Source organism: Carlito syrichta, unplaced genomic scaffold (assembly GCF_000164805.1).
Source record: "Carlito syrichta isolate Samal-C Ts95f unplaced genomic scaffold, Tarsius_syrichta-2.0.1 Scaffold309859, whole genome shotgun sequence".
Taxonomy (NCBI): domain Eukaryota; kingdom Metazoa; phylum Chordata; class Mammalia; order Primates; family Tarsiidae; genus Carlito; species Carlito syrichta.
The window spans coordinates 424267-445751 of record NW_007253955.1 but is presented as its reverse complement, the minus strand read 5'-3'; the positions used below and the strand labels follow the sequence as shown (position 1 = coordinate 445751).

The following is a 21485-nucleotide window of genomic DNA, read 5'->3' as shown; positions in this document are numbered from 1 at the left end:
TCCGGCAATCCCTCCGTCTTAGCCTTCCGAGTAGCCGGAATTACAGGCATGCGCTATCATGCCCGGCTGATTTTTTGATTTATCGTAGCGATGAGGTCTCGCCTGCCCAGGCGGGTCTCAAACCCGCGGGCCCAGGCAATCCACTCATTTCAGCCTCCCAAAGGCGCAGGATTACAGGCTGAGCCACCGAGCCCGGCTTCATCTTGTTTTTGTTCCCTGAAGGCCTTCCCACAAGCCCCCACCAAAGAGACAATGTCAACTCATAATTATTGGTCATCAGTTTGTAGAGTTTAACATTTACTTATTATTCTCCCACATAAAATGGGTTTGGGGAAGACTTGGAGTAAAAACAACCAATGGATAAGTGTATTACTAGCCCCCAGTAATCCATTTACTCTCAGCTGAAGAAATAAATCACTTGGTCAAGAATAGACCAACCAATACAATCTACTGATTGACACACATTCCTTGTTGCTGGACAACTGTTTGACACAGCCAGTGGGGGCGTGCCTTTCTAACTAAACATGGAGTGGACTTTTAAATTAAGCCACTGTGATAAATGGTAAAAGGGTATAAACAAACAAATATGTATGGGAAATGGCCAATTATGGTCAGGTGCTGGGATAGCTGGCAAAAGTAAACGAATATCATGGCTTAAGAATTAGAACTCCAGCTGAGTGCGGTGGCTCATGCCTATAATCCCAGCACTTTGGGAGGCCAAGGTAAGAGGATTGCCTTAGCCCACAGGTTTGAGACCAGCCTGGGCAACTTGGTAAGACTTCATCTCTACAATAAATTAAAAAATTAGCCAGGCGTTGTGGCACATGCTACTTGGAAGGCTGAGACAGAAGGATTACCTGAGCCCCAGCAGGTCAAGGCTGCAGTGGCTGTGAGCATGCCGCTGCTCTCTAGCCTGGGCAACAGAGTGAGACTCCAATGCAAAAAAAAAAGAATGAGAACTCTAAAGAGAAGTTTTAATTGCTCAAAACTTTAGTAATCTTACTAAATCTAAGGACTGTGAATTTAAAAATAGTAGTAATATTTTAAACACACACAATATAGAAGATAATACATACTTTTAGAGTTTTAGTTTTGCGTTCCATTGCCAATATTCAGAACATAGTTACTGATAATTACCGAAAATTTGCTGTCTTATTAGAAAACTTTTTTCTTTTTCTTTTTGAGTTGGAGTCTCACTCTGTTGCCCAGGCTGGAGTGCACTGGCAAGCTCACAGCCACTGTAGCCCCGACCTGCTGGGCTCAGGCGATGCTTCCGCCTCAGCCTTCCATGTAGCTGGAACTACAGGAGTGCACCACCCTGCCTAGCTAATCTTTTGATTTACTGTAGAGATAAGGTCTTACCAAGTCGCCCAGTCTGGTCTTGAACCCCTGGGCTCAGGCAATCCTCTGTCCTCTGCCCCCCAAAGTGCTGGGATTACAAGCGTGAGCCACCCTGGTTGAAAGCTTTTTTCTTTATTAAAATTTTTTTTAAGTTTTCTGAATTAATTTTTCTAGTAAACAGAGGCTCAGTCCCTCAACCCCATATTCCATCATACATAGTGGAATTCTTTAATATCATAATCATGAGGAAAGTCAAAATCATAAAGTCACAGAAGTAAGTTAGAAAGTAGATCACCTTTTTAGTAAAATCTTTGATTTTCCTGATGAGAAAGCTGGGGCTCAGGAGAAGACAGATGTATCACTTATCACTGTAAATCTTGCCTTTAGTCAATCATCTGGAATGTTTGTTAAAAGTATATGTATTCTCAAAAATATAGCCTATTCGATTTTTTTTTAATAGATATGAGGTCTCACTATGTTGCCCCGGCTGATCTTGAACTCCTGGCCTCAAGTGATCCTCACACTTCAGCCTCCCAAGGTGGGCTGGGATTACAAGCATCAGCCACTGTGCCTGGCCTAAATTTTTTTTTTTTTTAAGTTGGAGTCTCACTCTGTCGCCCAGACTGGAGTGCAGTAGCCACTCCTGGCCACCGCAGCCTCACCTGCTGGGTTCCGGCAATCCTTCCACCTCAGTCTTCCGAGTAGCTGGAACTACAGGCGCGCACTACCATGCCCAGCTAATTTTTGATTTATTGTAGAGATAAGGTCTCGCCAAGTTGCCCAGGAGGGTCTTGGACCCACGGGCTCAGCCAATCCACTCACCTCAGCCTCCCAAAGGCGCGGATTACAGGCTGAGCCACTGAGCCCGGCTGGCCTAATTTTTTTAGAAGTATGTTTCTGGGCTATAATTCAAAATTATGGAGCCAGGATCTCCAGAATTTCAGAGGACTCATAGTATATCAAAAGGAAACAATTAAATAAAACACAAACTTAATTTTTCTAGAATTCAACTATTCTGTTAAATGTAGGATGCACACGTTATACTATCTTTCCTTCCTTTAAGTGTATGTACTACTTATTATAGTCTAATAGCTTCCCAGTTTGCCAATAGTCAGATTTTAATCCCCCTTAAAATATTCTTACTAAGTTTTAATTTATGTGAAGCATTTCCTATACTAAGGCTTATGCTCTAAAATGAAAAACCAGTGATAGAAAAGTAGTTACTTCTGCCGCATACAGGACAATCCATCAGTTTGGAGAGTTTTTCAAAAAATACACAAAGAAAAACTTACGTGCTTATGCTCCTTTCCCTTCTCCCTTCCCTTCCTTCCTTCCCCTTTCCTTCTCTCCCTCCTTCTTTCTCTTCCCTCTCTCCCTCTCTCCCCTCCTCCTTCCCCTCCCCTGTGTGTGTCTCTCTCTCTGAGACAGGGTCTCACTCTATCGCCCTGGCTGGAGTGCAGTGGCACAATCCCAGCTCACCACAGCCTCAACCTCCTGGGCTCAGGAGATCCTCCCACCCCAGCCTTCTTTTTTTTAGCTGGAATATAGGTACATGCCACCACACCCAGCTGATTTTTGTCTTTTTTGTAGAGACAAGGTCTCATTATGCTGCCCAGGCTGGTCTCAAACTCCTGGGCTCAAGTGATTCTCTTGCCTGGGCCTCCCAAAGTGCTGGGATTTCAGGGTGAACTTCTGCACCCAGTTCTTTTTTCTTTTTTTAAATTCAGGGTCTCATTCCGTTGCCCTGGTTGGGGTGCAGTGGCATAATCATGATGCTCGTGGCTCATGGCAGCCTCAACATCCTGGGTTCAGACAATCTGTCCACTCAGCCTTCCAAGTAGCTGGGGCTACAGGCACGTGCCACCATGCCAGCTAATTTTTTGATTTTTTTCTAGAGACAAACTTTCACTATGCTATCCAGGCTGGGTTCGGACCCCCAGGCTCAAGCAATCCACCCGCCTTGGCCTTCCAAAGTGCTGGGATTACAGGAGTAAGCCACCATGCCCGGCCCTTCTTAGATGTGGTTCTATAAAACCCATCATCCTAACAAATTACACCCAAGTAAAATACTGTAATGAGACAGGTGAAAGTAAATGTACAAGGAAGTTAATGCTTACTAAGTTTTGAAGACAGACATCTAGAATTCATCTAGAATTCAGCTACTAAAATAAGAGGTTTATTTAACAAACTCTTTTATAGTGCCATGCACTATTTATAAATATTAACTCAGTTAACTCAGTTCATCCCCATAACCTCATGAGGTATTATTATTACCTTATTTTACAGATGAGAAAACTGAGGCTAAAAAGATCGGGTACTTGGTAGTATCAGAATTCAAACCATGGCAATTCTGCCTCCCAAGTCCATGTTCTTAACACTATTATTAACCAGGAAATGCTCACTGGAACATTTTGGATTTCAGATTTTTTTGGATTAGGGAACCTCAATTGCTAAGTATAATGCAAATATTCCAAAATCCAAAAAAAATTCCAAATCTGTAACACTTCTGGTCCCAAGGATTTTGAAAAAGGAATACTCAATCTGTATTAGCTTTTTGGCTTTTTTTTTTTTTTTAACTTGAAGTCCAAAACTATCAAAGGAAGCATCTACATTCTAGAAAGCAGATTTACCTGAAATAATCCCTAATAGCCACTTTATAACTAGGCACTCCACTGATGCAATCTGGGTAGTCAACTACATTCAGAAGCTGGATAAAACTACTTTTTCTGTGACAAACACTACTTTTCACCACCAGTAATCTACCCGAACCCTAGATCAGTCCTATCATTTTCTCCTGAAAAATAAGCTAAGATCATTTTTGCCAAATGGTCAATTCTTGCTCTCTAGATCCAAATACTAAGCTTTCTGGCTTTTGTTTCTTTACAGAGTCAACCAGAAGATCCATTTCATCTACTGTAATTTAAAAAAATTCAATACAGTCAACAGCTTCTAACTGGAATATTCTTATTTAGGTACTGAAAGAAAATAATTCAGCATGCCCACATTACATTTGATCATATACTAATTCTGTTTTCTAATAGAATAAGTCTAAAGGATGCCTCACACAATACACTCTCACATCTATACTCCAGTGGTGTAAGCATAAACTATATTTTATTCCTTCTAGAATCTAGAGTATTGTTTTCAAGAAAGAAAATTCATTTTAGCATTTACCTTAAACAATATGCAGTTATTACTAAGGAGTTTCAAAGCTGTGAAAATCGGACACAGAATTCCTAACATCCATCAACAAGTTCACACTTTACTTTATTTGATAACTATTTGAGTTTTCATTTTGGGGCTTGCTATGTATAGCACAATTAGAAAATGCTTTTCTGCCACAGGAAAACAAAGGCAATTATCTGTGGCACTGTCTTCATTACTCCAATTACTGCTAAGCCAATGAGTAATTCTTCAAGGCCAACAGAGTACAGCAAAATAAAAGTTAGATATTTGGTAAAAAGCTGAGAAAAGTAACAGCAACCTCATTAAGAAAAATTTTAAGGCTGAAATCTTCACATAAGATAGAATATTTATACTTAGAAACCTGTCAACTTTGGGGAAATAGAATGCTTGTATTTGGCGGAAGAAAAGGTGGGTGCTGGAAAAAAAATCCAGTAAGAAACATGGAAAAGCTGGGCTCGGTGGCTCAGCCTGTAATCCTGTGCCTTTGGGAAGCTGAGGTGAGTGGATTGCCTGAGGCTGCGGGTTCGAGACCCGCCTGGGCAACTTGGCAAGACTTCATCTCTACAATAAATCAAAAAAAAAATTAGCTGGGCGTGGTAGTGCGCGACTGTAGTTCCCTACTCGGAAGGCTGAGGTGGAAGGATCGCCGGAGCCCAGCAGGTCAAGGCTGCGGTGGCCGGGAGCGGCCACTGCACTCCAGTCTGGGCGACAGAGTGAGACTCCAACTCAAAAAAGAAACATGGAAAAGGGACATGAGAAAGGGGACTGATTTATCTCAGTGAAGCTAAATTTGTACACAGCAGAAGACCTGTGGATAGGAAAATAGCGGAGGCTTCCCAGCAGCTCTTGCTTCCAGAGCATCTTGGTGCTAGCAAAGACAGTAAACCCAGCTCCTCTCTCCAATGAAATCAGTGAGGGCTCCCTGCCCATCTTCCTTGTTCCGAACTGCATATCTCTCCTGTGCTTCCCAGTGTATGGCCTTGAGCTCAAACAAGTAGCAAGTCAGAAAGTGCTCAAAGTAACACACTTGGGTATACCAGCAGATAATAAATCATCACATGGAGGGAAAATTTCTAATTTCTTAAAAAGCATTTTTGCCTAGAAATAAAAGATCAACAAATGACCAGCCTGAGAAAGTGGTACATTTTTTGTTCTGAAAGGATCAGTTGTATTTACAGATAGTTTTCCTCCTGTATTACAAAAAAAAGTGACTGAAATAAAGAATGACTTATTTTTCTAGTGCAAACATAGAAAAGGGTTAACTTCTTTTTTTTTTTTTAAGGGAATAGTCGCCGGGCTTGGTGGCTCAGCCTGCAATCCCGCGCCTTTGGGAGGCTGAGGTGAGTGGATTGCCTGAGCCTGCGGGTTCGAGACCTGCCTGGGCAGCGAGACCTCATCTCTACAATAAATCAAAAAATCAGCCGGGCATGGTAGCGCACACCTGTAATTTCGGCTACTCGGAAGGCTGAGGCGGAAGGATCACTGGACCCCAGCAGGTTGAGGCTGCGGTGGCTGGGAGCGGCCATTGCACTCCAGTCTGGGCGACAGAGTGAGACTCCAACTCAAAAAAAACCCAAAAAAGCATAGTCATCCCTGACTTGAGAAGAAATCAAACTTCTTTAATTGTGGTTTTGGACTAATTCCATCACATCTACTTTTTGCTACTATGAGGGCTGGGAGGAAGGAAAAGATACCCAATATAAGGTACTATGAAAGAGTACTCAACAGCCTTGTCGACCATGAACAAATTAAATAATTTGCTTGGGTAGTTAATAAATTCAGTTTCATAATGTAGACTGCAGCCTCTCCTAACAGTGGGTAAAGCAAACTCGCTGTTTCCTCTTTCCAATGCACACAGAACAATAGGAATTATGTTTAGTTATGCTAGGATTGGATTCCTCTGTGGATCCCAGTCTTTAAGTATTTCTTCTAAGGTGAACTTAGTTGGCTCCTACTTTTATCTCTAAGTGTGCCTGACACCCTCTACCTTCTGTCACATAAGATCTGTATCGACTCATTTCCTAAAAATTTGCTTTAACATAGTTACTAATGAAATGTCAGATCAATGTCACTTATTCTTGCCATTTTTACCAGCAAATAATAAGCCATATCTGAACAATATGAGGTGAATGGCCTCACCAGAGGTAGGGTTTCTGAAAGACTTTAAGGATTGAGAAGTATAACCCTAAATTCTAGAATGCTTTTTAACTCAAGTCCCCAAATAAACCAAACTGGTATTCCAGGCTCAAGCGCTCAGATATTGTTTATGTCAGTTATTTTCAACTGTAAAGCCAAAGTAACACATCATGTATAGGAAACAAAACTGTTTAATGAAGGAATAATGGAACATTCCAATTAAAATTTGATTTGAATTACAAGTTGGTGATGGGAGATGATTTTTACCGTGCAAAGAATGACAACTTCTTTTTTTGCCCCTGCTTTTCCTCCAGTGAAGCTTCTGAGAAGGTATATCCTGAAAATAATGACACACGTTGCTAAGGAAAGAAACTTTAAAAATATTAAGCTTAATAAAGGTATTTCCCATGTAGTATGGGCATACAAACAATTCCATAACAAATAGCATAGATTATTCATTAAAAATAAAAGTAAATAAATCTTTAAGGACAAGAGGTTATGTTCTAGTGAGTCCTTAAAAATTAAATTTCTACTAATAAAATAATGTGCGTTATATACGAGGATACGCTCAACAGCTTGCTTTTCATACCAACAGAGTATACACTATACGCTGTGCACATATGCAGATTCCTCGAAGTCTGGGGGATCCCAAAAGATGCCATCAATATAGAGAATAGTTCTATGAGCGTAAGTTTAGAAGTCTTAATGAAGGGAAGATTTTTCAGTCATAATAAAAACCAAAATGTTTACTAAGTATATCCTACTAATTTTTACCCCTTTTCACTTCCTTGAGGATTGCGACTTAAACAGTACTGAAAATAGTTTTGAAAATTAAAAAAAAATAATCTTGAAAAAGTCGTATTTTGACAACAAGAAGCTTGGTCAATTTTTTTTTGAGTTGGAGTCTCACTCTGTCGCCCAGACTGGAGTGCAGTGGCCACTCCCGGCCACTGCTACCTCGACCCACTGGGCTCTGGCCTTCCGAGTAGCTGGAATTACAGGCGCGCGCTACCACGCCCGGCTAATTTTTTAATTTTATTCTAGAGATGAGGTCTCGCCTGCCCAGGTGGGTCTCGAACCCGCGGGCTCAGGCAATTCACTCATCTCAGCCTCCCAAAGGCGCAGGATTACAGGCTGAGCCACCGAGCCCGGCTAGCTTGGCCAATTTTATGATTAGAATATCCACAGTGATGCCCTCACATTGTGAACATGGAATCCAAAAACCTATTAATAACAAAACCAAGGACAGAAGTATAAGAAAAATACTAAATAGATCTGTTTTACAACTATCTTGGAATTAACTAAATGGAAAATAAATAAGAATAAAATGTTCTGCAACATAAAGAAATCATTTAATTTGTTTACTCATTACAAGATTAATTACTTTCTAGTTCATGTTCAAGTGCACAATATTTTAAACAGATAAAAAATCCAACACACACCTATCATAGTTCTATTTAAAACCTAGTTATCAGAATATACAATAAAGAAGGATTTAGGAATAATCTTGCTTTGAACATTCAGTTTATCTTTTATTTATTTATTTATTTATTTTTGAGGAGATGTTGAGTAGTTGGTTGGATATGAGTTAGACTAGGAGAGAGGTACAGGCTGGAAGTACTGTCAACCTCAAATAAGAGAAATTCAGAAAATATGGTTTAGAGTTTATTTGAGCCCAAAGCTTGAGAATGACCACCCTAGAGTATAGATTCAAACTGTCCTGAATATACACTTCATTAGCGGTAGTTACAAGTGGGTTTTTAAGGAAAAAAGAAGAGAGAGTTCCTAAGTTGTTTTGTTTTTATTTAAAAAATAGAGACTGGGCCTCACTATGTTGCCCAGGCTGATCTTCAACCAATTTCTCTTTTTTAATTTTGTCATTCAACAGCTATTAAATTTAAGTTGACTAAATGCTAGACTCTTGACTTTCCTACTTAAAATGGTAACGATTGGAGGCCCAAAGAGGTTGTGGCATTTTCTTTTAAAAAACAAGAGGGCAGGCTACTAGATTTTAGGGCCTTCTAACTCACAGTTTTATGAACTTGTACCATTTTCCTTTTTTACTGTGGGTAGAGAAATATTTTGCCTCAGGAAATCAGAGACCTGTGCTTCTGAATATTTTTTTTGGTACTCTTACTTCAATGAAACAATGAATAGCAACTCACAGAATAGGATTGGGAAAGGAATAAATCAGAAGTTCAAGAAACTACAAAGATACTCTACCTATAAAAAAAATTCAGAACAACATGGGAAAAGATTAGCTATGGGTAAGTATGTCTGGAATAGCTCTAGCAATCTCACTGGCTAAACCAAACGTGGTTCTTAATAAAGAGTATTGTGCATCTAAAACAATGATACTGATTATTTGTACCCATAAAATACACTTGATATGCACACAAGTTTGGCAATATTCTAATATATTGGAACCTTTTGAAAGTAGTGTGCCTGTGTGCCACTGCACTCCAGTCTGGGTGACAGAGTGAGACTCTGACTCAAAATAAAAAGAAGATGAAAGTAGTGTGCTTGATTTAAGATTGGAAACTTAAGGAACACATGTAAAATTTCACTGAATCAAAGAATAGAAAATGTAGATTGTCAAATACAAACTTTAAAAGGATTTGGTGTGACTGAGCTTGAAATAAACAAGGAGGCTGGGCACTGTGGTTCACACCTATAATCCCAGCACTTTGGGAGGCTGAGGCGAGAGGACTGCCTGAGCCTGGGGGTTCGAGGCCAACCTGGGCAACTTGGTGAGACCTGTCTCTACAAAAAAAGGAAAAAATAAGACAGGCGTGGTAGCGCGCAACTGTAGTACCAGCTACTAGGAAGGTTGAGGTGGAAGGATCACCTGAGCCCAGCAGGTTGAGGCTGCAGCAGCTGTGAGCATGCCACTGCACTCCAGCCTGGGCAACAGAGTGAGACTCCAACTCAAAAAACAAGCAAAAAAAGGAACCTAACAAAAACCTGCTCTTAAAGGGCAGTACCATCCCTTCTCTCCCAATAAGTTCAATCCCCACCGCATCACTGCTTCTCTTAGAGAAAAGAAGTACACTTGGCATCTTTGCCACCGTCTGCTGCAAAGCAAAGCCTTTTTACTTCTAGCCTGGAGATCTATAAACTGGAATGGTAAGATCTTTAGCTTTCACAAAATGCTAGGTCTAATAAGCACGTGCTCCAACTTAAGTTCCTATTCACAGAAAAAAAAATTTGTTCAACTGCTATATGAACTGAATTAAAGAAATGTTTGCATTACTTTGGAAGTATCTAATTCAAGTTAAGACATGGGTGTTAACCATCTGCAGAACATTCATGGGACGGAAGTTCTTTGCCTATTTTTTTTGGCTTATGAGCTTTTTAAAATCGACTAAGGAGAAACCCATCCCTAGAAAGTGGAGATGTTCCCACAATCCTTCCTTCCAGTCACACTGACCTCTTTACTGTTGCTCAGACTAGCCCAGTACACTCTGGCATTGGGGCCTTTGTTTGTACAGGTTGTTCCTTTTGCCTGGAACGTTCCCTACGTTTCTGCACAAGTTTCCACGCATTTGCTCAAATCATACCTTCTCTATGATGCTACCCTAACCATCCTATTTAAAACTGCACCCCCAAATTAACTGATCTCCTTTTTCTTTCATTGCATGTATCATCTTTTAATATGCCACTTATATTTATTAGTATAATAAATGTACTAATTATATTTATTATTTGTAGCTGTCTCCTCTACTGGAATGTAATTTCCCTGAAGACAGGGATCTTTTGTCTGTTTAGTTCACAGATGTATCCCAAGACTGCAGAACATGGTAGGAATTCAGATATTTATTTACTATTAACTCAAAAGAAAGAACACCCCCGGGTTCGAGACCCGCCTGGGCAGCGAGTCCTCATCTCTACAATAAATCAAAAAATCAGCCGGGCGTGGTAGCGCATGCCTATAATTCCGGCTACTTGGAAGGCTGAGGTAGAAGGATCGCTGGAGCCCAGCAGGTAGAGGCTGCGGTGGCCGGGAGCGGCCACTGCACTCCAGTCTGGGCGACAGAGTGAGACTCCAACTCAAAAAAAAAGAGAAAGAAAGAACACCCCATTACTGCTTTTTATACTGTAAGGACCATAAAAAACAATTTGTTTTTAAATTGAACAAATGGGAGAATTGTATACATAGGTAAACCAACATTCAAACTATCATTTTTCAGATATGCCAATGGTCATAACAGTGAGTGAAGGTAATTGACTCTAGCAGGCCAAAGGGCTTCAGATATAAGGTTTCAAGACCATTGTCTGGCTCTAAAACGTTCTATATATAAACTACTTTTTTTTTTTTTTTTTTTGAGTTGGAGTCTCACTCAGTCACCCAGGCTGGAGTGTGCAGTGGCACACTCACAGCCACCCCAGCATCGACCTGCAGGGTTCTGGTGATACTCTGCCTCAGTCTTCCAAGTTGCCAGAACTATAGGTGCACTCTCTACCATGCCTGGCTAGTTTTTTATTTATTGTAGAGATGGGATGCCTCCAAGTTGCCCGGGCTGGTCTTGAAACCCCGGGCTCAGGCAATCCACTCACTTCGGCCTCCCAAAGTGCTGGGATTACAGGCTGAGCCACCAAGCCCAGTCACCACTTTATTTGTATAACTCATGTTTGTTTATTTCTTAAGTTGTAAATTGATTGTCAAAAGTAGATTTTTAAGGGGAGAATTTCTTGATAAATAACTCAGGGACATCAATATTTAAGGCTAAGGAATCAGTTTCTCTCATTTTACATGTTAAATCTATCTGAAGTACTTTATAATCAGAGAAAAAGAAAAGCTTATGTAGCAGCAAAAGAGATTTCAAAACACAAACTAAGTCATGGTTTAAAGCCATGTCATGATTTAAAACCATTCCATGGTTTCTCACTGTGTTTAATAAATTAAACTCATCATGGCTTCAAGACCCAGCATGATCCAGTGTCCGCCGTCCACAAAACATCCATCTCTAGAGCCATACAGGGCTCTTCAGTTGCCTGAACACACCCTACACGTTCCTGGCTCCCAGCCTTTGCTCAGAGTGATATTCTGCAAGTACCTCCCCCACACTTCCATCCTTGAAGTCTCAGTTTAAATGCTACCGTCTGTAGTCTGGTTTTTCTGCCCCCTTCATTCCAAGTGCCTCATTTATACTTCAGCTCCTTATTTGCATCTCTTAACACTTGGAATTATTGGCCTTTCCCACAAGAATAAAAGCTCTTCTAGGACAAGAACAGTGTCTGTCTTACATATCCTCCTATCCCTAGTCCCTAGCATAGTTCCTGTTACACAGTGTTCATATGGTGAAGGAGTTCAAATATTTGCTGACTGAATGAGTGTGTACCTACCATGAGTTAATTTAAAGTCTAAGAGCTCAACTGATACTTCCAGTTTTCTGAGGTGTAAAACCCAGGATGAATGGGTAATGTGATGGAATATTCTCTTATACCAAACAAATACCTTCTGTGGCTGATACCCACCACTCTCCTGGCTAACGTTGTTTAGCCCTACACACAAAGATTTTCACCTGCTTTGGAGGAATCATCTTTATCTTTCAGTTTTCTCCTTCTCAAATGACATGAAGAGAAATTGAGATCACATGGTATTTTTGTTGAAAGTTTGTAGATTTGTTTTGTAAAACAAAGCTACAAACACTTAACTCTTGGTCCTCCTATTGTGTGGTTTTCCCAGGACCTGGCCATGATTATATTCTGTACATATTTGTAGAGTTTAAAAATGATAAGAACTATATTAGTCACAAGTTGTTGAATTTTCATGTTCATGTATCTGTTAAATGCTAGACACTGTGCTAAGAGTATTACTATTATCACATCCAGCTCACCTCCACCAAACACTACATAGCATGCACAATAAGCCCAGCCACTATTTTCAACCCTTCACAAACATTTGCTCTTCGGTGAGGCAGATACTATTATCATCTCATATCATGAATACCATATATATGGAAATTGAAGCACACAGATGATAAGCGCCTTGTTAAAGGTCACAGGGTTACTACAGATTAGACATGGAAGTCAGTGTCCATATTATTAAGACACAATACGATACTGTCTGACAAAGATAGGTAAGACATGGACCATAGCCTTGAAAAGTCTATACCTTTAGGAGAAACAACTGTAAATCAGTATTTATAACAGGTTTGTGCCAAGTTTAATATGCACGTATGAGGCACCCCAGATGAACACTTGTGCTTGAGGAAGATCAAGGAAAGTTTTATGGGAGACAAATACCCTTATGGAAAAACTCAGTAAGGTTGTTAGTATTTATCTTCATTTACCTCCTGGAAGCACCTGAAACTTACTTCCATTTCACCTTTTCCTGGCTTCCCTACCTCTCCTCTGGAAGATCTTCCTCAGCCCATTTCTTAATGTTGAAGGTCCTCAGGGTTCTCATGCCCATTACCTGATATATTCCCTGCCTATTCCACTTACTCCTACAGCTTAAAACACCAGATACAAACAACTCCCAAATCTCTAACTTTTCCTCAAATCTCTGGTGTGCTTCAGGCCCATGAGATACCAATTCAAAAGTTTCAGTTAGACAGCCTATCAATAATTAAAGGTACTTTAAAACAGCCCTTTCAAACCCAAAGGTCAACAACCAGTTCAGCAATCTGCTCCTTAACATAGCTGTCTGAAGGGTAGAAATAATCCACTGGTGATAAGATTATAGCCCACTATTTCCTTCTTTCTGTTAAAAGAACCAACAAATGTATTTATTGATTTTGAAAAAACTGTCATATACTAACAGAATGTTAAGTTTCAAACAAGAATAATAAACTAAAAGGAACTTAGGAAAGTGGCTAAATTTGTAACTAGCATGATATTCTTTTTTCTGATAAAATTAACTGACAAATTAATATTCTTTTTGATCCATAAATGAGCTGAGAGCTGAAAGCACGGTTAAGATTCTGAAAAAAGAATCTGAAAGCTCCCCACCTCCAAAAAAGTTATTATTTGCCACAGACTAGGCTAACTTAGAAGATATAGCTCTAAAAAGCACTATTTTGCTGAGCAAGTAGGACCAGCCTTAAAAAAGTGGCCAGTGAAAACAAATGAGGGGGAAAAAAGTAGAGAGAAAATGGCTTACAGGGACTAAATACACATGCACACGTGCACACACACACACACACACACACACACACACACACACACACACAATCAGTCAGAGTTTCACTCTGTCACCCAGGCTGGAGTGCAGTGGCATGATCACAATGATCACGGCTCACCACAGCTTCAACCTCCTGGGTTCAGACTACCCTTCCATCTCAGCATCCGAGTAGCTGGGACTACAGGCACACACCACCACACCTGCCTAATCAAAAACTTTTTTTTTTTGTAGAGAGGTTTCACTATGTTTCCCAGGCTGGTCTTGAACTCCTAGGCTCAAATAATCCACCAGCCTTGATATCTCAAAGTGCTGGCATTACAGGTGTGAGCAACTGTGCCTGGCCAAAAGCATACTTTTATAAAGAGTGAAGGAAGTCAGTGAAAAATCAAAAGAGGACCCACAGGGAGCAGCCACAGGGCTGGGCAGCTGGGCCCAAGGGAGGCAGGCGGACACTGCATCCATGAAAAAACAAGTGCCTTTCCTCCCAGACTTGAAAAGTAACAGATCACATTCAGCACTGCAGGAAACATGTAAGGTACAGTTAAGTAAAAAGAGCAAAATGAAAACTACCCTGTCATCCCACATGGAGATAACCAACCACTGCTGACATTTTGATTTATGTGGTAAGAAGCAGTTTTCAAGAGGAACTTTTGGAAGATGTCTGAGCATCCTGGGTTCATGTTTGTATCAATTCCAAAAACTTCATTCATTAGGGTTTGCCCTGCTTTTACACCATATATCTTACATGTAAGTCCCCTCCTGCTTTTACACCATAAATCTTACATGTAAGTCCCCTCCCTTTTTTTTTTTTTTCAATTCTTCTTTCTTCATTTACCTTGGTATCTTAGTAAAATGAAGTAAAATGAACTTTTAAAAATACTTGAGCTGTCTGTGTATTCATCAACAGTACAGTAGCACATGTTTGTACAGTAGAATAAAGAAAGAAGCAGTCCATTTCCAGTGGCTGAGGGTAATGAGGCACCTGGGATGAGAGGGAATCTAGAAGGAGTCAGTGGAGGACCAAATGCTCTCGGCCCCATGGACATGATTCCTGTGGAATTGGTTAGGCTGCAGTGAAGCACTAAGTTCTAGCAACAGATCTCAAAATTACTTCTTAGCTAGAGAGTTAAACACAGCCTGTCTCCTAGGTACTCTCTTAAGGTGACCCTTAAGGCACGTGGAGGTAAATATTTCAGCAAGAGCTGAAAGATAGGCTTCTGAAAATAACTGAGGAAATCCGTAAGTAACTTGTGCTTTTCCTTGTGTGCTGTATAGGCATTGCTGTGCTGCATTCCTGTTTACATCTTAGTCTCTTTCCAAGTAACTCACTAAAATGACCACACGGTATAGAGGTTTTTGTTTTGTTTTGTTTTGTTTTTAAGAGTGAGAGATGCCGGGAGAGAAGCCTTCAGCAGACAAGGTATTGTTCAACAAAATTTTACAGATGGAAAGCAAGGTTTAAATGTGAACCCAAAAATGTAAACTGGTATAAAGTCTATTTAACTAATGCACAAATCTCTTCCTCACCCCCTGCTAAGCTAGAGCACTATTTTCATTTATTCTCTCCACTTCCAAATCCAGAGGTTTAGAGAAAAATGAACTGAAATCTGAAATGGCTCTAGAGTTAAATACATCAGCAGGAGCAAAGAAGAACTTAAAGTACACATGTTAAAAGATGCATATTCACAGAACAACTACTGGGGGTCCTATAAAAAACAAAACGAAACAAAAGGATGCATGCTAAAAGGTGGTTCTCCAAGGCCCCAGCCTTATCCCAGCAACCAAACACTGTCAACTGAAAAAATATTAGCAAATATGTACATCTGAACAAAAATATACACAAAACCCATCCATATCAATCACCCTACAGTAATGCTCACCACCCAACAAGACCCAACCTGGGACCTAAACATAGCGAAAAAAATTAAAAAATAAAATGAATAAACAGCCAGAATCATTAGACACTTAAACAAATCCCTAGATGAGTTCACTCATTCCTTAAAGAATTAAGCTGTTATTAAACAGCTACTAAGTGCCAGAAACTGTTTTAGAGGCTGGAGATACAGCAGTAAACAAAACAAAACAAAAATCGCTGCTCTCATGGAGTTTCTATTTTAGTGGTGAGAAAGACAAGTAAATAAAATGTGTGGTATGCTAGATGGTGATACATGCTCCTGGAGAAAAGCAAAGTAAGAAAGTGAGATGGAGTCTGGACTTTTAAGAGGTCTCCTAACTGAGGTGGCATTTAAGCAGACTTGAAGAGGTGTGGGAGCAACTCACTGGATATCTGAGAGAAGATACATCAAGGCAGAGAGAAGTATAGGTGCAAAGGCCTCAAATCACCCGGAGGAAACAGAGCCAATGCAGAGAGCAGAAAAAAAACTGAGTCTATCATATCCATATAACATGAATGGATATTATGAAAAAGGATCAAATAAAAAGAAAAAGAAAAGCTAGAGAGTAAAATCAGAGAAACAGAACAAGAAAATGTCCAACTCATGAAGGACATGAAATTTCCGGAATGAAAGGGCCCACAAGAACCCAGCATGGGAGATAAGGAAAGACCCACTCCATGGTACATCATTATAAAACTGCAGATCACCAGGGACAGAGAATAACTGCAAAGCTTCCAGGAAGGGAGCAAAGAAAAACAAAATAAGGTCACATAAAAAGGATTTGAATCACTATGCTTCTAGAGCAGTTCCAGATACAGAAGACAGTACAGCAATGCCTTCAAAATACTGAGAGAAAATTATTTCCAATCTGGAATTATATAACTGTGAAACTATCAAACAAGTGTGTGGGCAAAAGAAAGTCATTCAAATGCTTCTTAGAAAATGACGGCAGTATGTATGCTTCAAGAAAATAAAGGCAGAAACCCAGAAAGAGGAAGACCTGCTCTGGTGCCTGCAGTGAAGGGCAATTACAAAATGACCTTTGGGAAGCAGTCTTGTGAGGAACAGTAAAGGCAGAAGGAGAAAGAGGCAGGGCTCCAATAAACACAGGGAGCAATACATTTGAGCTCGTAGAAAACATTACTGGCAGGGCTTGGTGGATGCCTATAATCCCAGCACTTTGGGAGGCCGAGGCAAGTGGATTGCCTGAGTCAGTGGGTTCAAGACCAGCTCAGAAACTTTGGCAAGACCTCGTCTCTACAATAAATGAAAAAAAAAATTAGCCAGGTGTGGTAGTGTGCACCTGTAGTTCTGGTTACTTGGAAGGCTGAGGCAGAAGGACTGCCGGAGCCCAACAGGTTGACCCTGGGGTGCACTTCAGCTGGGCGACAGAGTGAGACTCCAACTCAAAACAAAACAAAACAAAACATTACTGATAAGAATGTGATGAATATGTTGGGGCATTTGGGAAAAAAATTAAAGTAGGTACATGAAAAACACAGGTGAAGGCCAACCTAAACACCAGAAAGAACATGCTAAATAGATCATTTGGCTTAATAGTGAACAATATTTGGCAGAGGTGTAAACACATAAAACCTACCTGTTTTAACCAAAAATTACAATATACTATGTTAGGGAGTGGGGGTATGGAAAGGTAGGGAAGTGGTGGTAGGGTGCAAGAGGTAAATGCTAATCTATCACAGCCAGAAATCAATAGGCCCAACATGGAGAAAAACACAAGAAAGAATACCATATCAAATAATTTAGTAATATAAAGGTACAGCAGGTCCTCAAAAAAGTCACTTTGTTCAATGTCACTTTGTTGCAACATTGATGATAAAACGATTCCTAGCACATGGGCACAGTAGGTATGTGAGGATATCCTGCTGTGGGATAGCATCCTGTGCCCTGAGCTGCCCGGCAAGGCTCCGCCATCCTTGACATAACCTGGAATACACAGGTTTGGAAAATAAGGAATACAAATTACTGCCAGATTAAAATCTGTGAAGTCTATAATAATTATCCAAATGCACAACAATAATCAACGTGGTACAAAAGTGAGTCCAACCTACTGGTGGTTGTTTTTGAAGTGCAAGGTGAGAGAAGCATGTTTCAAGAACCTATCGGACAATGGTAAGCGGGAACTTCTGTAATGCCAGAAGAACATGACTGACTGGCTGTATCTAAAAATTGAGACTATGAGGTAGAGAGGGGGGGAAGAACTGGGTCTATTTTTGTTTTGTTTTTTAATTATAAGTCCTAAGCTGGGCTCGGTGGCTCAGCCTGTAATGCCGCGCCTGGGAGGCTGAGGTGAGTGGATTGCCTGAGCCCGCGGGTTCGAGACCTGCCTGGGCAGCAAGACCTCATCTCTACAATAAATAAAAAATTAGCTGGGCATGGTAGCGCATGCTTGTAATTCCGGCTACTTGGAAGGCTGAGGCGGAAGGATCGCCAGAGCCCAGCAGGTCGAGGCTGCGGTGGCCGGGAGTGGCCACTGCACTCCAGTCTGGGCAACAGAGTGAGACTCCAACTCAAAAAAAAAATATATATATATATATATAAGTCTTTTAGTACTATTTGACTTTTAAACCATATACATGAATTACTTTGATTAAAAAAATTAACAGAATAAAAAGGGGGGAAAATAGCAACATTTAAAATGGGTCATTTTTCTCTCTACATTTTTTAGTAAATTTACCCTTGTCTGGTATATCCATAAACAAAATAACTTTTAGTCCAGGACCCTAGAGTGCTTGCTGGGCAGGTGGGAGGGAAGGAAATTGATTCCTGAGCTTCAACTCAGCATCTACTGAGCCAAAATTTCTAGAGCAATTCTCTGGTAATCTGTATATTTAAAAGCTCCTCAGGTGAGTCTTACTATCAAGCAAATTGGGGAAATACTGAGTAGCTAACTGGGATTAGTAAACTCAACATGGATCTGGTTCTCCAAATCAGTTAACAGTTCAGCTCTCCTAACACAATCTAGTGGAAGTTATTTTTCATTAAGCTAACAAATCATTGGCGCAAGCCCTCAAAAGCATATGCCGATCATTAACAAAACACACAACAATCCACATTTTAAACTTATTCTTGTTCAAATTTTCAAATAATGCAGAAAATAGGTTTATTCTATTTAAGCAACTATCTGTTATAAATACCTTCTCAAATTTCTCTAGGGACTTGACAGCCTCTGGCTTTTATCTAGCCACATGGTTTAGTAGTCTCTCAATTCTCGATTGTTCATGTTCTAGAAACCATGTTCACCCTTCCAGTGTGTATATTCATTTTCCCATATGACTTATCTCGGTCATCTTCATTTGTATAACTCCTTTAAATATATAGCTCTTTTTTTTTTCTTCTGGTTGCTCAGCAATCTTTATTCAGTTCTCCTGGGGGAGGGGGGATTTCTCCCTCCCCATGCTCCTGCCCCTCCCATCCCAGGGCTCCACTGGGCTCAGTGTCCTCTGTTGGGTGAAGATATATGGTCTGAAGAAGGAAAGGCACCTTGTCCCTTTGTGGGGGTTGCTGGTCTCTTCTGTTGTATGGAAAGAAGGAGGGTAGGAGGAGCACGGCCCATCAGCACTCAGAGCTCCACTATGTCCCTAGCTGGGGTTGCAAGGTAGTGAGGAGTCGGGGTGTCCCCCAGCCTGAGCAGCCAGAGGGCCTCGGGGATGAGGTTCCCAGGGTAGCGCCAGAGAAGCAGCTCAGAGCAAGGGCCCCTGAGTGGGGGCAGGGCTGGGAGGAAAGTCCTGGGGGGCTGCAGCAGGGGTGGTCACTGTGCAGGCTGAGTTGAGAGAAGTGGGTGGCCATGTTCTCCTCAGACAGAAACTGCTTGCACAGGGGATCCCTGGCATCCAGGCCCCGAGATGACCCCAGGGCGGCCTGAGGGTGGTGCTGGGCCAGACCCTGGGGACCTTGCTCCAAGGGCTGCTGCAGGATCATTGGAGTTCGGGGTCTTGAGGGTGGGATCTGAGTGGCAGAGGCGGGGTCCTTTTTTTGAGTTGGAGTTTCGCTCTGTTGCCCAGACTGGAGCGCAGTGTACACTCCCAGCCACCGCAGCCTCAACCTGCTGGGCTCCGGTGATCCCTGCGCCTCAGCCTTCCAGGTAGCTGCAACTACAGGCGCGCACTATCACGCCCGGCTAGTTTTTTTGATTTATTGTAGAGACGAGGTCTCGCCAAGTTGCCCAGGCAGGTCTCGAACCCGCAGGCTCAGGCAATCCACTCGCCTTGGCCTCCCAAAGTGCTGGGATTATAGGCTGAGCCACCGAGCCCAGCCAAATATATAGCTCTTTAGTTTTGAAAATGCCCTAATGTAATAATCTTCTTTTAACCTGGAATCATGACATGCTACTGACTAATAATCTGAGTACCCACTACATGCTAGTGGTACTATATTTATCTTGTAGCTCATCACAACAATTTTATTAGATAGGTATTAATTCCATTTTACATATGCAGAAACTGAGGCTGGGGTGCTTAAATGCTTGTAAACAACAAAGTCTGATGCAAACCCCAATTTGTTTTCGACACTCATACTCTTTCTAAATACCAAGCTGCCTTGCTTCTGGAAAACAGTTGTTTACCCCCCTCCTTTTGGGGGTGAGAAATGTCAGGCCCAAAACTTTAAATTACCAAAATGGCAGAATCTAGACTAAATTCTGTATCTCTTAACTCTTACTCCATTTACAGTTTATTCAACAAATATTTATGTGCTATACTACGTGCTGGGAATAGTTATTAATAATTGAATATAGTTTATTGGACATTAACTATGTGCTTGGCTTTACAAGAGTGCTTTAACCTGCATTAACTCACTTAGTTATCATCCACATTTCAGAACAAAACAAGTAAGAGGGAGAGAGGTTAAATAATCTGCGTGGAGTCACACAGCTAGCAAGTGGGCAGAGTCAGGACTTGAAACTCAGTATGACTCAAAGTGAAAGATCTATTAGCCAGTTTGCTCTAGCATCCTCAAGACTGATAGTCCACATGTCTCTTCTGTATGCCCATATGGTATTATTCTTCTAATTAAAAGTTTATGCATGATGTGTGGCTATTTCTTGGATCCTGATTCCAACTAACTAACCAATTTAAAAAGAGAGAGAGAGCCGGGCTTGGTGGCTCAGCCTGTAATCCCGCGCCTTTGGGAAGCTGAGGCGAGTGGATTGTCTGAGCCCGCAGGTTCAAGACCCGCCTGGGCAGCAAGACCTCATCTCTACAATAAATCAAAAAATCAGCTGGGCGTGGTAGCGCATGCCTGTAATTCCGGCTACTCGGAAGGCTGAGGTGGAAGGATCGCCGGAGCCCAGCAGGTTGCGGCTGCGGTGGCCGGGAGCGGCCACTGCACTCCAGTCTGGGCGACACAGTGAGACTCCAACTCAAAAAAAAAAAAAAAAGAAAAGAGAGAGAGACAAACAGGAAAATTTGTGTACTGACTTAGTTGCTTGGTGATATTAAGGAATGCATTTTTTTAAGTGTGATAACTATATTATGATTAGGTTAAAAACAAGTCCTAATCTTTTACAAATAGATACTAAAGCATTTACAGATGAAACAGTATGTCTGAAATTTGATTCAAAACTGTCTGGGAGGTAAGAATGGGGTATGGGGTGTAGAAAATGATTAGTTCTGTGTTGTTTAATTGTAGACTGGCTGATGGGTATATGGGGGTCCATTAGAGTATTTTCTCTACTTCTGTAAATGTATTAAATTCTCCAAACACACAAAACAAACAAAAAAGATGGGAAAACCATTATATTAATATATTTGGGAAACAGAACTATGCATGATTATTTT

The 21485-nt window shown here is 41.0% G+C and overlaps 1 protein-coding gene and 1 pseudogene across 3 annotated transcripts in view; both read right to left on the bottom strand.

Moving 5' to 3' along the window:
- Window positions 1–21485, bottom strand: part of FAM118B (family with sequence similarity 118 member B) — a 56176-nt gene that overhangs the window by 30484 nt on the left and 4207 nt on the right. For 2 of the 3 annotated variants that reach the window (XM_008068079.1, XM_008068080.2), the window contains exon 2: window positions 6931–7000. Coding sequence is in view for 1 of the 3 variants with exons in the window: in XM_021717569.1 (XP_021573244.1) it covers window positions 1540–1544 (5 nt within the window). In the remaining 2 variants the exon portion in view is untranslated. Of the gene's footprint in view, window positions 1–1539; window positions 1674–6930; window positions 7001–21485 lie in introns of all 3 variants that reach the window. The other variant, XM_021717569.1, reaches the window with a different exon arrangement.
- Window positions 19271–19629, bottom strand: LOC103270557 (annotated as a pseudogene).